Below are 17,148 nucleotides of genomic sequence, written 5' to 3'. Positions count from 1 at the left end.
ATGTACGTTGGATCAGTAAATTTCAGAGAAGTAATTATTGTATTACTTCAGACTATGATACTGAGAATCAGCATTTGAAATAATATCTGTTTTGGTAGTCAACTGAACAGCTCCACACGTTCAGTGGAAAATATTATTTCCTCTATAATTGTTAATTGATGTTGGTTAATTCAAGTATTGAAAGATATAATAACATAATCTTCCATTCATAGTCCTAATCATTCCTGAATACAATTGGTTTACGGTTTAATTTGATGCTTGCTATTCCAATTCCGCGATTCCCTTTCATTATTGGTGGAGTGGAGAGCAAGAGTCAGAAGGTAGATGATTCCAACTTCTATACTGCAGATTATTTTCATCAACCCTTGAGTTTCCATCATAACCAAGCATGCGTCATACACTGTACACACTATACGCTGAATGAGAGAGAATATTTGAATAGAAAGTACTTTGAATGAATAAGATTCAGTGAATACTCTTTGGTATATTAATTGGACGAGAGTACTCAATTCAATAGAATAAAAGCCCTCCAACAGAATACAGATTGCTTGGTGAAAATCCACTCGTCCCACTGGATATCCCCCTGGAGTTCACAATAATATGAAACTTATGTGGAGGTGCCCTAACAGATAACATCAAATACTTGTATTTAGAAGTGGAAAAATCACTTCACTTATATGGGCTACTTTATTCAAATTAACAAAAGCAATATAAACACTTACATTTCAACATGTTAAAATGTTTAAATAAAAGGGTACTACAAGTTTTATATTGTTTTTATTAATTAGAAGTCGAAATATCTATTCTATTATAATGTTTATAATATTGTGAAAATGAATAGCAATGCCATTGTGAAAATGCAATATTTTATTATTTTATTGTATACAAAAGAAGTGCATTACTATTCCTGAAATATGTATCCAGAAAATGTATTACGGTACTCAAAAGAATTCATGGAAACTCTATTTTCCCTCGAATTGATATAAATTCCACCCTCTTTGCAAATAGTTGTGAATGGAGGCATGGTCATGTTTAGCAGAAATTTAGTACACATTGACAAAACAAACTTTTGTTTTTAAAGCTGTTGAATTTCAACCACCTACTCTTAAAAATAGTTAGAAATAAGGTGGCTTCAGAAAAATGTCGTTGGAAGAATGAAGTTACAAACCACTCTGAATGAAACCTTCAAATTCACTATTTCAATTTCGTGAAAGTGATGGCTAAAAATTGGAACTGCATCCCCTAAAATTCTTCAAATCAGCATTAGCACAGAGCGGATGTCACAAAGTCACCAGGCGCTTGAAGACAGAAGTACAGGGGGATGTTAGAGCGGAAACACGCGCGCTCGCACTTGACACACACAAGCTGGCTGACACTACGAGCTACGAGACAACTCTACACTCCACTACCGACTAGCGACTCAGCTCAGCCGATGGCCAGCCAACTGCCAAGACTGCCGCAGCAATAGACAAGAGAGTGAGCGATAGAGTGAGGTGGAGCCAACGAATATCTGGCACTGAAACCCAAAGATCAACGCTACAGCCTCCTCTGCTCTACTCAAGGGTGACGCAGACAACACCACTATTTTTCGCTGCTCTCTTTCTTTCTTCTATTCTTACAGTACTATTTCAATCGCATTCTAGATAACACTGTACTACGAAGAGAATGTGTTCGATTTGATTGAGTGGGTGCAATGTGCAAATTCTCACTACTGTATTATAAGAGATCCCACAATAAATTTGTTGATATTAGGTCTATTTGTGATGCATTATTCTGTCATATTCCATATTATTTGGATAAACCTGATACATTTTTTCTCAACTCAACTTTCTGTTAAGGTGCGTACAGATATACGCGCCGCGAACACGCGAATTTCACTTTTCATTACCTGATTATATCTGTATTTGTACAGAAACGGTAAGATACAGTAATAAAAAGCTTGGCATTAACTGATTAAAAGTAAATTGCTCGTGTTCGCGGCGCGTAAATCTGTACACGTTATACTCTTAACACAAATTTCAAATTTTCATTGGCAAAATAAAACAATGATAAATTATTGAGCACTATTTAACGTGGGGGTGCAGTATTAAGATATTTCTATGACTTTCCTAGAGCACATGACAGTAATTTAAGCTTTTTTGGGAGCTGGGAAAATTAGCTGAAACTCTGAATCTGACAGGATCATTTCATGTATTCTAATTTTACAGGTGAATTTCTAAAAGTAAGTTTCTCAATGAATCTATATTCCAACCCTCGAAGATGATAATGTTATAGATAAAGGGATGCAGGAGTTTTATTGGCCAAGGAAGGCACTCAAGCGTGCTTCAGACTTTTGTGTGAGTATATAATAATGTTTTTATATGGGCTCACGGAGGAATATTTTGAAGAAAAATGTTTAATTTTTTAAAGAATTCCTTGAAGAGCATCCATGATGAAGATTGTTGGAATATTTCTCTTGTGAAATTTTTCTCATTTGAAGGCAGGCTTTTTGTGCCTTTGTGGCCCACAGGAGAACTTTCATTAATATGCTGAGACTGTAGAAAGGAGTATGTCTGCCTACACTAGGATGATTGAGAAGGAGAACATCCATATAGCATTCATTCAAGTATGATGAAAATTCGCAGAAAATTTGTTTTCTCCTACCTCTCGAAAATTTCTGGGAGCTGCACTAAGAGAAGCTATGCTGATTCCATGACAAAACTATAATATATAAGTGCAGACAACCATATGTCCTATATCTGTGTTGTGGTTGTCTATAAGGTAACTGTAGGTTGAAGTCCCCTAAGTATTTCAAATGTTATTCCAATCCAAGTATGAATTTGACTGACATAATTTTTGGAGTATTTTATTAGTACTCACTTCCCTTTGTGAGAAATTTATTCGATAAGGTGAGGTATGATGAGATGAATCAATTAATTTCAGGCAAAGTGGTTGTAGGTAAAGATTCAGGATTTCGGAGATGAGTAAAGACGGGTCCAGATCTCCTGCCCAAGCTCTTCCATTCAACAATAAGTGTATTATATTATACAATACGTATTGTATATAATAGTATACATTGTAATTCCGTTTTCTGTTTTATTATTTCTTTTTAAGAGCTATATGATTTTCGAATCCTAATTTGGATAAAATTGGGGTTTAAAGGATTTTCTCAATTTAGTGAGATCCACGTTATAAAGTCCTTGAGTTTCACGAAACGTTGACCTTGTCTATCCTTATCTAGCTCCGCAACGTTGCTAGATTGTTCCTGGAATTCTATCGATCTACTGGTAAGGCTAGAAGGCAGTGGTAACGCAGAGGATCACACTTTTGTCCTATTTTTTCCACTGACTTTATAACGAGGCCTCACTATAAATTTGGGGGAGCCTCTTCTCACCTAAATTATAGTGATAAGGCTCTCGAGGCTGGAGTATTGTCTTCATTAAACTGAGTAAAGCCTTTCACTACAATATATTATTAAGCTCAGTTGAATGTATCTTTGTAGTACTGAATCTTCATTCATAATCAAACCCCCCCCTTTTTCTGCACCACTATTCTTTTATGTTGTTTTATTGTGATTGTCTGTTGTTGTTTGATTTGCATGTATTGATTTTGTTAATTTGTATTCATGTTGTATGTGTGAGCAAATAATATGATAAAATATTAGATTTGAGGATGTAATTCTTGGATTGTCATGAACCACGTTTCGGGACTCGTCACCCCGTCCCCTCCTCTTACTTAGTATTCCACAAATATTTTGGGAGCCGGTTGGTCTGGGGTGCAAAACGTGCATGACTTTCATTCACTCTAATTCCTAACGTTCTTATTCTGAACCATCATGACGACATTGAAGAGATAATTATTTGGTACCAATAAAACCAAAATAAGAATAGGTAATAACAAATAATTAATCAGAAACAATTATAAGAAGAAATAATTAATTCATAGATCATTTAATAGAATTCCTCACATTTGTTGTTGCAAGTAGAATTTGGAGTGAAGTTTCAAGCCTAGCTGGCTATCCCAGAAATAAAAGTGGCCGCAATCCCATTCGGCCCTGATGTGCCTTTTCTATTTTCCGTGCATGAATTTTCAGTCACGTATTTGGTGTGAGTCGCATCAGAGGAACTGAAAAACCTCAAATTTAAGGCTAGTAATGAAATATTATCATCAACTCTTTTCAATATCTCCTCCCTATTTATTCTTTTTTCCCGACTATATTGGTACCGGTATTCTTATTTCCTAATCTCTTATCAGTTAGCAGTGCACGATAAGAAAGCGATGAGAGTGGACGGTACCATTAGGTGATGACAAGTGGGGACGCCGACGCCGCTAGCCGCTACTCGCTCTGTTTCGGTAGCTATCCAGTTTACCTGGTAATTATCGGAAAGGAATATGCGAGAAGACCAATGGCAAGGAGGCGATGGATGGGATTGATGGCAGGGAGGCTGCGCGGAGCCGGATCAGATCGTTGTTTTAGTTGGGGTGGGACGCCGCCAGGAACCGCCACCTGTTAGCAGCCGGCGCCGGGCAATTGCATTGCATTTGCAGTGGAACGACAACACACAACACCAGTCACCAGTTGTACCGGTGCACCGACCTAGCTAGAGAGCAAGTGAGTGTCTGTGCTAGAAACAACTTATCGCCAACATGTCCAGTGTCGGCGAGATCCTCAGCCACAAGAAAACGCCCGACGAAGACCTCTACGCCATCCTCGGCTGTGATGAATCTGCAACCGTAAGTAGAGCTAATCAACAATATTTGCCATGTTGATGTTGCCAGAGTGATTAGGTTTAGGTGAGCGGCCAGCGGCCTTGTACACGGTTTGTTGCTCGCCTTGAAGATACGTCGCTGGAAGCTAGACGCTTGTTCTACTTTCAAAACTCACCAGCTCATTCTACTGTGACTGATAACAGAAAGGTGTTATTGCTATTCCAAGTACGATACTGCGTGCTGTAGAACCCGTATTCGAGAAGTGAGAGCTCAAAATACTGATAACGTTATTGGAGAAAACTTTACTCAAACTTTGGTGATTGTAAATACAAACATTGACATTGATTGTCACAAAACTATTAAGGCATCACAAAACTATTATCTCTCCCTGTATAGACATTTTAATGTCATGAACTCTTGTCTGAAGTTCTGGAGCATCTGCTCTAGTCTTCCGCTTTCTCACACTTGTGGGAAAACTTCTCTTTCCGATCATTATGATGAGGATTCCTTGTGTTCCCTACTTCTCTGCTTGTACATATTGTGCATATTGTACTCTGTCTTGTTTTAACCCAGTTTTTCGAGTTTCTAAAAGTAGCAGCTTGGTCCTTTTCGTTTGTTTTTCTAGAAGATATGAGATGTGATAACCGAAGCGTTCACGAATTTGTGTAAAAATTCGTTTCTTTCTCCTCTATATTTTGGTTCCTACTTATTGAAGAATTTAAGTGTGATTGTATGATTGAATTATCCATTAATTATTAATTTCAATTTTCTATTTAATAGAAAATCTAGCCTCTCATTCTTATTGAAGTGAAACCTTCATGAGTAGACAACATTTTCCTTATTCTCTGTTCATCTCACACATATCCTTGGAAATCCCCCAGGCTCTATTATCTTTCCTTTCCTGGTGTTTTCCCAAATTGAACGTAAGAATTCCAATGATTTTTCATGACTTGGTTTACTCTTATGAACACTCTCTAACTGAATTCCCCCTTTCTGGGAATGAACTGACCAGATTAGCCTATGTTCTGGAACTGAAGAAGAGTGTATCTCACGGCCTCCATTTTGCATGAATTCTAATAATAATTCAATATTTTAGACATTATTGAATAACAGATTGAATAATACTTCGAGTGAAAGGTTTGTAGGAATCCTGATACAGTACATTGCTGGTGTAAGCTCTTATTTCGAGATTAATTACGTTGATTGGGCCAATGACATAAAAAGTTTAATAACTTATCTTATCTTAGTAATATCATAGGGAAAAGCTAGTATAACTTATGCTATCCCCCAATGCATAACTTTTTTCTTCCCTCTATGGTAATATTTATTGTGAATGTAAAAAATGAATAGTGATGCCATATTGCGACTTTTTGATGATACTGTTTGAACTTGATTATTGAATGATTACTTGATAATGTTATCAATGACTGTTGAATGGATCAGCTAGATCAGAAAGAGTATTGACAAACTAGGTATTAAATTATAAATAAGGCAACACTTTACGGATTACTCATACAATGTCAAACAAGTCTCCAAAAGACCTTCATTCCCATGAGAGGATCTATCATTCTCAGGTTTTATGTGTTGATGCAGATATTTTTTCTGCATTATGTATAATTTGTTTAGAAGTTGAACTCACTAAAAAGTTGTAGACAATGTTGTTTTATGCTATTCTTTATCACAAAATTGACAGGCAGTTTTATTCTTTTTCTAAAACTAATTTATTCTTTTTACTAAAAAATGCTGCATATCTTTCAGTCACAGACTCACAGTGATGGATTATTACGTCGGAGTGTCAAATGTGATAATTAGATTATAACCTTGAGTTGAGCTGACAGTAGTGATCATTAACAAACAACAATCCCATATGAATTATGGAAATGGACTACCAATAGTTTTCAAGTAGTATGTAGTTTTCAAGTAGGTACCTATGTAAAATGGGCTACTTATCTGTAGAAGCTACTGGCTAAACATGAATTATTATGAAGATTGAAACTTCCCAACAGCGCTTTGCACGCTAAATTGCATGAATAATTCAAGAGTTCAAATTAATTAATTGTTGAATATTTAATCATCTGCTGGATGCATCCACTTCATGCTTGATTAAACCTAATGAAGTTGTCTTCAGTTCATGTGAAACAATAATCAAGACAAATTTGTGGTTCATACTCGTATTTATCCTTCTACATAGTAGGCCTAGGTGTCTAATGATTTCTGTTTACAGTAGTTGAGAAACTTTCAATTTCTTCTTCAGCAAGATAGGTTTTATAGTAAACTTATCAGTTTACTGGAAACTGCCAAACGAAAATTTCTTCTGAAAAGCTTGAGTCGCGTTTTTTCTCACCCACTGAAAAAGTTGGAAGGGCTGTTAAGCAATTACCATACCTTCACGTTCATATATACAACAAATTATCTTTTTTATTACTATATATACCAAACTATACAATATAGTATTGGATATCGGATAATTATTATTCGGGTCCATTGAACAAATCTGAATATATCTGAGATTTCATGAGGTTTATAGGGTTCAATAGGTTATACGAATTTGAAGAGTGAGAAGTTGAGGGAGCAAGATCAGAAAATTTATTTTGTTTTAGTACCGTTACTCTAAATCCACTGATCCCCTTCACGCTACACACAGTGAGATAGTAGCGTCCACTAGCTACTACGGGAAAGCGGAATTGGAAATGCCATGTACATTTGAGTTTCGGAAATTTACAATTCCCGTTCTCGTAGTAGCTAGCCTACTAATAGTAGCTAAGCTAAGCTACTATTATGCTACTAATATCGCTACTACATATTTCGCTACAACTATGCTCCCAAGTACAGCGTCTTTTAGGAGCAACATCCTTCTTTTGTGTGATTTTTGTTGTAAGCATAAAGAATTGGCGAGTCTATGACATATTCAATTCCATGTCCGTTTGAACATACTTATTCTATATGAAGAAACTAATGGTAGATTAAGGGCCGTTTGCACAGTGATAGCTTAAACTTAATTGTATCAGCTGGTGGCTCAAAACTACAACAAACTTGATATGATTCAGGACCTCGATTTTTAATCCAGTTGAAAATGAAATTTCATCCAATGATTAAACTCATTCCGGATTCAGTGTGCATCAATAAATTGGTCAATAATCAATAAATTGGTCAATAATCAATAAATTGGCCAATAATCAATAGATGCATCAATAAATTAATAGGTAAATATTGTTGTAAAAATTTGCAGATTTTCTCGTCTTATTAATCTAGTCTTCATTGCCCATAACTTGATACTATCATCTAAATGTCCCTCCCCAACTAATACTATCATCTATTCATCTCTGAATATCTATTAGTTTCAACTTCAAATGAAACGATTCAACCATTTGAACTCCATATTTATGACTGAATAATTGCTTCGACCTGTATCATCGCTACATTACGATGGCTCTCTAATCAAAGGGCAAGAGGTATCGACCATACATAAATATACAGGAGATCTACTATGAGCCTGATTAACGATTCACCTCAATAAATAGTGACAAAGCCCTGCTCTATTCAATTCACACAAAGAGCTAATTAACTATGTAGGTGGATCTACCCCCACTCACACCTTCGAAACACCGGACTTCACAAATATTGAAAGCATCGTCATTATCCAGCTCCGTTCCCCAGTGGGCGAGAGAGTGAGAATAGTCAAGATAGAGGATGACTGATTATATTCTGATGACGTGCTACTGTTGCTGACGTCTACTTTGAGAGACTTTCATTGATGATAACGCACGTTCACCGTTCACCCTTCCTCCAAACATCAACAAAACTCATTAAATTAGTCTTATCATTTAAGAGGAGGTTTGATCAAATAATACTGTGCACTACGTATCCGTATTTCAATACCTATTAAATAAACTCTTTAGGATGAGTGCTCAGTTATCTGTCCTAGTCATCACTCTCTATTGAATTTTGTGAGATGAGGGTAGTTGCAAGAAATCGAGTTCAGTAATAGTCTACCTCTGCATAATCAATTATGATAATGATAATACACAAGATGCTTAGACTAGATTAGAAATTCATCTGGAACCCTCGAAGTAGTAGTATCAGTAGCTGAATGTGATGGCTGCTAACCTATTGGCCGATGGAAGTTAAGCCGACTATTTTATAATTAATAGGCTTACCCAATTCCATAAGTGACCTACATTATGAAAAACAAGAACTGAAGTAGGACTAATCTCATGAATGGGAGACACAAAGAGTGCAATTTTTATACCGCCTGGTTACGTGCAGGTGAAATAACGCAGGCTATCCTGCAAAATGATAGAATACATGATTAATCATTCATTACAATTATTATTTATATAAGTAATGATTATAAATTGTTATGTCAAATAAAGAGACATATAACTTCTATTGAAAATAGAATCACGGAAAAACTAAGGGATTGGGTTTTTTCTGAGGAAAATCCTTGTAGTATAAGCCTATACTACAAGGTGTACCTGTACCTTGGTGGTGCAGTACTAGGATCCATTTTTGTGGGTCACTTTGTAACTACTATAAAGAGAGGATGTGTTGGATACTTTTTGATATGACCATCATTACTATAATCCGGCAAAGTAGGAAAGGATCTTTCCTAAGATTACCTATAGAGGGTTAGAAAAGCTCTGAAAATAATTGTTTCAAGTGTTATTTCCTATTCAAAACCTATGAGTTCTATTATTATTGCGCATTCAAATGTTTTTAAATATTGATATGAAGCATTCTACGGTTGGAATCCAAGGTAAACAGCTATGAGGCTTGGCGATTTTTATCTTACCAGAGGTTAAGGATAAGAGATAAAGGTAAATGTGATTGGGCCTACGAAATAATACGACAATGTAGAAAGAAGTTTGGCGAGAAAATTGGTAAATCAAGTAAGAATAAAATAATATTTGCACCTTATAGCCTCATAGAATAAGTATAGGTCTATTCGGTATGTCTTATTTGCTGCTCACTAGGAAAGTTCAGAAATCTTAGGCTTTAAAATATACTTTTGACCCGGAAATAAGCATTATCATTAACGTTCATTTTACATGAAAAGATATGGGAAAAGTTTAGTTGCCAACATTTTGTAGGATTCCTCATAAATCCGTCCAATCAAAGAGTATTCAGATCTTTTTTGATCTAATGAAAAATAACGCTCTTGATAAGATCCCAAAATTTGCCTCTTGAATGTAGCAGGCTGTCTAGATTCAACATAATGGGCACTAAAACTGATAGAGCCAATATTTCCCAGTAATATCATTTGTTTCTACGATTAATGGATTTCTAGTCTCTCGGTCATTACTTTCTACATACATCAACAGTGACAAGTGAATAGAAAGTGAGAGGGAAGAGAATAAAGAGAGGGATGAGAGAAAGACAGGGATCGGTTAATGCAATCTAACAAGATCTCTTTCATTTAATTTCTTTATTTGATTATGATTATAAGCGCAAATACATATCCTATACTATTAAACGAGCAATTTCTGTTTATATGTTTGTATTTCACCGGAACTCGAAAACGGCTCTAACGATTCTCACGAAATTCAGAACATAATAGGTTCATAATATGAAAATTCGATTGCACTAGGCCTCATCCCTGGGAAAACTCGCTGAAGGATATTAAAAGGATAATTATTATTCATCCTTGGAAAAACAGCTGATAATAGTTATTATTACGTCGTCTGTTGATGATGGAAGTGAATGAGCGAGTTCATGTGTGTGGGACTGTGTCAAAATTATGACTCAGCTGTTGAACTTTTGTAATCATTCAATCAGGTACTTAGTGCCGTTTGCAAAAAAGCAAGGCTATTTTTAATCCTGATTGATTCCAGTAGAACAATCTTTTTGAAACGTTCTTCTCTTATTTGGTTCACATGAAATTAATCAGGATTAAAATTTAACCGGATTTTGTGCAACCGGCCCTTTATGAGGAAAACTTTTGCATTACTCTGGGAATTAATCTCAATTCACTGTGATTAGATAGAACATTTCTGTATGAACTATGAATATTATTATAATTTCTTCTTTGGTAATAAATTTTTTATGCTTTTGTACTCCAGAGCGAAGCTCGGTCCCCGATATTTGAAAATTAAATATACGCAAATACATATTGAAGATTATAGGAAAATATTAACTTAATGATAATTAGATGATTACCTTCATTATATTTAATGATTCTATTACATACTTCGTTTTGTACTATTTTTGACGACACTACAGTCGAATTATTAACTTGCAGTTCGTCATGGATAGTGAAATAGATGAGTAATATTACATACCTTGATTATAATTAACTATAAATGGATTCTAACTGTCTTTACAGGTTGAACAGATCACAGCTGAATACAAGAATAGGGCTCTGCAATACCATCCAGACAAGAATGAAGGAAACAAGGAGGCCGAAGCGAAATTCCAGCAGTTGAAAGTAAGAGAGTTTTGTGTTCTGTAGTGTAGTTATTTGTGATTTTGTTTGATACTGAGAAAAGACGGGAGCACACTTGTCATATAGCGTTCAAATCCCACTCCGATCTGATCACGGATGACAACGAGCTATAGTGAGGTCCACGTTATAATGACAGTATTTGATCAACTTTGGTTTTGCTATCCTTGTCTATCATTCAACAAAGCCGGTGGTTCTATCCTTTTCTAGGTCCACAACGATGACAATTATGTTTTTGACAGTGTAGAAATATAATTAATTAATGCAGAGAATCGGCATCGCTATTCTTCTAACTTTATCCACTGCCATTATAACGTGGACCACACTATAGAATGGTGCATGCCAAACATATCCGTCATGTGATCTGTCCCACCAACACTCCACCACACAGAAAGATCGGGCATGAGGAGGATCGGAACGATGCATGACAGTGTAGGCCCGGCTCTATGCTGTATGATGTGGTTTAGAAACGTATACGTTGAATTATTTATATGCTAAAGTATGACATTTAATACTTTGTAAATATAAATAGGTACCATTTTCTTCTCACTTTAAACTCAATAGTCAATAATTATCATTCAAGGGCCACTACTAACAGAAATGTAACAACATTAAATGATTAAGGGATGAGGGAGCAGTTACTTTCTGAACAAATAACTTTCTCGCAGACTAAGATTATAGTAGAAAAATTAAACTAATAAAAATAAAGTAATTAACATTCAACATGTTGTACCTATTTAATTTAGTTGCTTTCAGTTTTTTCAATTAACTAATTTTTCATTATTTGAAATGGATTTCAGAAGTGAGTCCTTTGATACGCAATCCTAGCAATTATTTTTTACAGGAAGCCAAAGAAATCCTTTGTGATCCTGAGAAACGAGCCAACTATGACAAATGGAGAAACAGTGGCATAGCTGTCAGTTACAAGCAATGGCTTGGCATGAAAGAGCATGTTCATCAGGTAAATAATATTATATACCTTTTATTCTTCTCACGTATTTATTAAATATCAAGCCTGGCTTCTCACTAGATTTGAAATCTTGATTTATTACTACGCAATTATACTTATATAAGTACAGTTCTTAAGTTAAAAATGTCAATAAAAGTTGTACGATTGAGTTGACACCTGAAAAAACGCTTAATGTGAACTGTCCCTTATTCTTGTGGTTCCTATCCTTTTCGGATATTGGCCACCTTGCATGCGATTCTGGTTCAGTTTATTGCCACTCGGAAAGTTTTTCAAGGGACCTACCAAACGAGGCTCTCATATTATGCAGCCATGAGGTTCGAAACCAACCAAAACTCCCTTTGTTGTTCCCTCCAATATTGTATGCAACAAGCCATACCTGTTGTCATTCCGTAGTGTATGCCCAAGAGTTCACAAATCTCTACCATATCTATCACCTCTCTTGATCAAGGCTATGCGTAGGGTTTTTAGAAAACTTTTACTGAAATTTTTCAAAGTTTTTCGATTTGGATACTACCAAGTAAAGAAAATAGAAAACTTTTCTCTAGAAGATGTTTTTCTTTCAGTTATTATTTTAGAGATATGAATGAATTAAATTGAAATTGTCTAGTTCAAATTTGGTTACAGATAAATTCATTTAATTCTGAGGATACATTCTATATGGCATTGTTGATTGAATAAGAAAAGTTTCGCTCAAAATACCAATTTTTGAGAAAGTCAATTTTTAAGAAATAACTTTGAGTTATTTTGAGTCATTCTTTGAATATTCAATAACAAAGTACAGCAAATTTTTTCATAGAAAATTCTTCTTAATTTCTTCTTCAATTTCGTGAACAATTTTATCCTCAAAATTTCATGGATTCATCAGTTATCAAACTTTAAATGATATGTGTTAAGAAAGTTCCCACTTCAGGCGCCTTTATCTGGAAAAAAACAATGTATCCAGAAAAAATCTTGATAGCCTGATAGTATCTAAATAAAAAAATTCACCCAGTAAAAAGATCCCAAAAACCTTACACACAGCCTACACAAAACCTTACACACAGTTTACATAACAGTAAACTTACTTTGTTCAACTACTCTTATTCGAAGATAATTACTGCACAAACAATTTACTCTCGTTGATTTTTGAATTGGTGTTTTGTGTCTAGTCAATGCACTGGACAACACTGAAGACAAAGGACAGAATGTTGCCGGAGGGAGGGGAGACATCGAGCTCGTCGAGTGGGGGGGCCAAAGTGCCGACGGCGGCCAGTCGACGCGCCTCCGAGGGGGGCGCCAACATCCACTGGGGTGCGCGCTCAGGCATGCAGTGGGACACCTCTGCGCCCAGCGAGGTCGTCAGCAAGTTCCGCAATTACGAAATATAATCTCATCAATCCACCAATTGACTCGAAACTGGATCACTTCAAATCGATGTTGTTTACGACACAAACAAATCTCTACGCATGTTTTGCATCTGAATCATTCTATCACATTTGGGATCAATGTTGATTGTACATTGCCACTATTCTTGCTATATTAATCGTACGTCTATTCGCTAGACATTGTGTAAGTAAATGATCTCCAAGTGAAATCTCTGAGCTTAATAATATTGATGTATTACTATTTGTTGGTGTAAACGATATGTACTCTACAATGATGTACCTATTTAAGAAAGTCTATTTATTCTAGTAGTCTACGCTGTACCCTATTTAGATAATGGCAGCTGAGCAATCGGTCCAAATATTAGTATATTTTGAACAGGAAGGTAAATCCTGGATAAATATTTAATCAGTGTACGTTAATATAAGAAAATGTTTTAAAAATTGGATGTCTTGTAATATTGTCAATTCCAAACTGATGTTTTTTAGATAGCCTAAATCAATCAAGTTATATAGCCACCCTTGAATGTTGTAGCTAATGTAACACGGTTGTATTGCATGGAATTATTGTATAAAAGCTTCATGTTACAAAAATAAGCTTGTATAAATAGAGCCTAGCCTACATGATTTTATAATTATTGTTGGCTATGTCGACATTGGCAATTAACATTTCACAACCCATGCTATGCTTGTTATAAACCTTGTTATCAAACTGACAAGCTTTTCGGCTTACACCTCACATCGTTAATTGCATTGGAAATTTAATTATAATTTTGATCAATCTGTTATAGCGTTTCTTAAAAATTCATTTGAGTTACCGTAATGGTTTCTCCAGAAAACTGGAGCTAGTCAAAAAATTGTCATCTTTCAAGCATTCGCGATAAAATTATAGACAAAGCCCTAATTCACAAGCAATGGAGAATAATATTAATCCAAGTTTTTGCTTACAATAAAGTTTAAGAAAAGAACTGACAGAATATATTTTATTATATTGAAATTATTAATTTATGAAGCTAATTTCAGTTGAAGCAGTTCATTATAAAATTGTTTTCACAATAAGAAAAGTAGAATTTCAAATCAGGCCTATGTTACTGCTTCAAAAGATGGAGATACAAATATATTACTTCCTGATAAGGTTAGAATACTCGACATTGAAGAAAAGTTTCTTCTAATTCTGTATACACTAGAAGCACAAAAAGGGTTAACAAATGTATAAGAATTTTACAGAACCAATGAAATTCATTCAATATATTGAAATTATGCATGAGACTTCATTAAAATTATCGTTTTTTTTTTACTGAACTTCAGTGGGAAATTGTAATATATTGTCAACCAACTAAGCTCAATACAAATTATTTTATCAATATGAATAATGATTTATCCATTTCTTTTATCAACATCATTAATTTGAAAAATATTTCAACTGAATTTGTTGTCGATCATAACCGGACAGTATTGCTGATGTACTGATTAAAACATCTTTCACATAACAACGCTCGTTTTACATAATTTCAAATTAATTTTTTTATTAGGCTTGGACTTTTATTTTAATTTTTTTTGAATTGGTAGTGTTGCTTCAATATTTTAGACAATCTCAATCTAATAAATTATTATCTATTGCTTCCAGGGTTTCAATATTCGGACAATCCTATAATCTTGTATTAAATTATCATATTCTATATTTCTTGGAGTGTATTATCATATTTTTATACTAAATATATTTATATACCCATATACTGTTTACATGCATATATTTATTGAAAACAATATAAATCCACAAAGAGTATCAACTTTATTTTATAAATTTCCAAGAACTGAAGCATTTATTCATTTGTGATAAATAAATTACGGTGATAAAAATGTGAATATACTAACTATTATAATGTATCAGAGAATGTAGCATACTCTACTATATTGTCTGTCGATACTTCATCAATCCCCAGAGTTAAGCTCATCAGAATAACTTTCAGGTGCAATCCTGAGTAATTCCTTACTCAGTAAGTTAATTTCCATGATAGTATACCTAAGTTCAATGAATTGTGATTTCTTAAAAGGAAAACCTACAAATGGAGATGATTTGTTACGTAAACATTACATAAGCATTAATATTAACGCAATCGTAATTTCGATTTGTTTGAAATAGGATTTTGTGATTTTGAAGTTTCTATATAAAAAAATGTACTCTCGAGAATGAAAAAGCTTTTTTTGAGGATTGAATGTTTACATAAATAACATTCAATTATGGTTTGTATTCTCATTTGTTTATAGGAGAATATTATATTCGACTGTAAGTTTTCCGAATTCGACTATGGTTTCCTAATCTATATTTTTAACGAACTTCCTAAATTTTTCAAAACTGCAAACTAAAATTTGAACTAAAGAGCTTAACCGTGGAAAGTTGAAGAAAAAATTGCACAATGTATAAAGAAATAGATAATAAATTCACCACATTCAATATAAACTATATAGAAATGCATTATTAAGATGCTACCCTTCCATTGTCGAAATCTACCCTGTGATTCTATTTCTAAGTCCTCTTATTGTAAGTGAGTAATGTTATTACAGTATTAACTTCATTCCAGGAATCTTCTGTGTAATCGTCATTTAAATGTTACTATATCATGTTATATAGAGTATAATGAAAATTTTATGGATATTGATGTAAATAAGAATATATTATGTGTTCAAATGATGTCTGTTTGTATCATAAAATATCTAATAAACGATGTTTGTGTGATTTGTCTGTGTTCACCTTTTCTTGTTTTCACATAAGTTGAAACTCAACCAATCAAACAGTCCGAGTAGGTTATTATAAATTATGATTCACTGACTGAAAACTCTATTTTGGCATTAAAATCGTCCAATGAATTGAAATAAGAAGGAAAATCTATACAGGTGTCTTCACTCGCATACTACAATAATCGATATTGTTCCTGCAATCGAACAGTTGACAATTTAAATTTATGACACCATTAATTTTCCGCTCATGAAGCTTCTCTTCACGTATTCTCAATTTAAATGAGACAATGATTGAAATCAACAATTTGCAAGACAAATAATCCATTTTTGAAAGGAGTTTTGTGAAGATTGGAATTGAACTAAAGAAAGACCTACTTTCAAGAAACATAGTTAACACTCTTTATTTACCCTGTAAGGCCACGATTTTGAGTAAACAATATTTCCTTGATCCGCTTCGTGATGATTGGTGAATCTATTACATAAATTTTGCGATAACACATAATCCATGAAGCAAGAAGAAGTAATATCAATTTTGCTATAGTGAGGTTCACGTTATAATGGCAGTGTTTGATTAGCAATGGTATTGCTATCCTTGTCTATCATTCAACAAAGCGGACAGCGCTATCTCTTTCTCGCTTTGCTTTGTTGCCAGATTGTCTTTTAGTAGGATTAACCAAATATTTCATCTTAATTATGAAAATTCATTACGAAATTATTGAAAAATACAATTTCTTGCTTAATAAATTATAATTGATTATTTTAAACGAGAAGGAACAGTTAATATAACATCAATAAAGCTGTATCATAGAAGGCATTGACAAGACAAAGGATCGGCAACGTTGTTCTCCTATCTTTTTCCACTGCCATTATAACGTGTACCTCTCTATAGTAATATTATCCTCCACTGAAGATAAATAATTCTAGTAGGTAGCCAACAATTTAAAATAGAA

The 17,148-nt window shown here is 34.3% G+C and overlaps 2 protein-coding genes across 7 annotated transcripts in view; one reads left to right on the top strand and one right to left on the bottom strand.

Annotated features, from left to right (window-relative positions):
• LOC111062515 (phosphoinositide 3-kinase adapter protein 1) overlaps positions 1-1,455 on the bottom strand; it is a 58,793-nt gene extending 57,338 nt beyond the window's left edge. For 2 of the 6 annotated variants that reach the window (XM_039422270.1, XM_039422278.1), the window contains exon 1: positions 1,293-1,446. The gene's annotated coding sequence lies outside the window, so the exon portion shown is untranslated. Of the gene's footprint in view, positions 1-1,103 lie in introns of all 6 variants that reach the window. The other 4 variants (XM_039422253.1, XM_039422257.1, XM_039422264.1 and 1 more) reach the window with 4 other exon arrangements.
• A 3,017-nt stretch (positions 1,456-4,472) lies between these two features.
• On the top strand, positions 4,473-16,185 carry LOC111059421 (J domain-containing protein). The gene is made up of 4 exons (XM_039422245.1): positions 4,473-4,713; positions 11,012-11,113; positions 11,973-12,089; positions 13,247-16,185. The coding sequence occupies exons 1-4, from the start codon at positions 4,627-4,629 to the stop codon at positions 13,463-13,465; spliced, it is 525 nt and encodes a 174-aa protein (XP_039278179.1). The 5' UTR covers positions 4,473-4,626; the 3' UTR covers positions 13,466-16,185.
• Positions 16,186-17,148: the final 963 nt, after the last annotated feature.

Source organism: Nilaparvata lugens, chromosome 1 (genome assembly GCF_014356525.2).
Source record: "Nilaparvata lugens isolate BPH chromosome 1, ASM1435652v1, whole genome shotgun sequence".
Taxonomy (NCBI): domain Eukaryota; kingdom Metazoa; phylum Arthropoda; class Insecta; order Hemiptera; family Delphacidae; genus Nilaparvata; species Nilaparvata lugens.
This window is presented reverse-complemented; position numbering and strand designations above follow the sequence as displayed.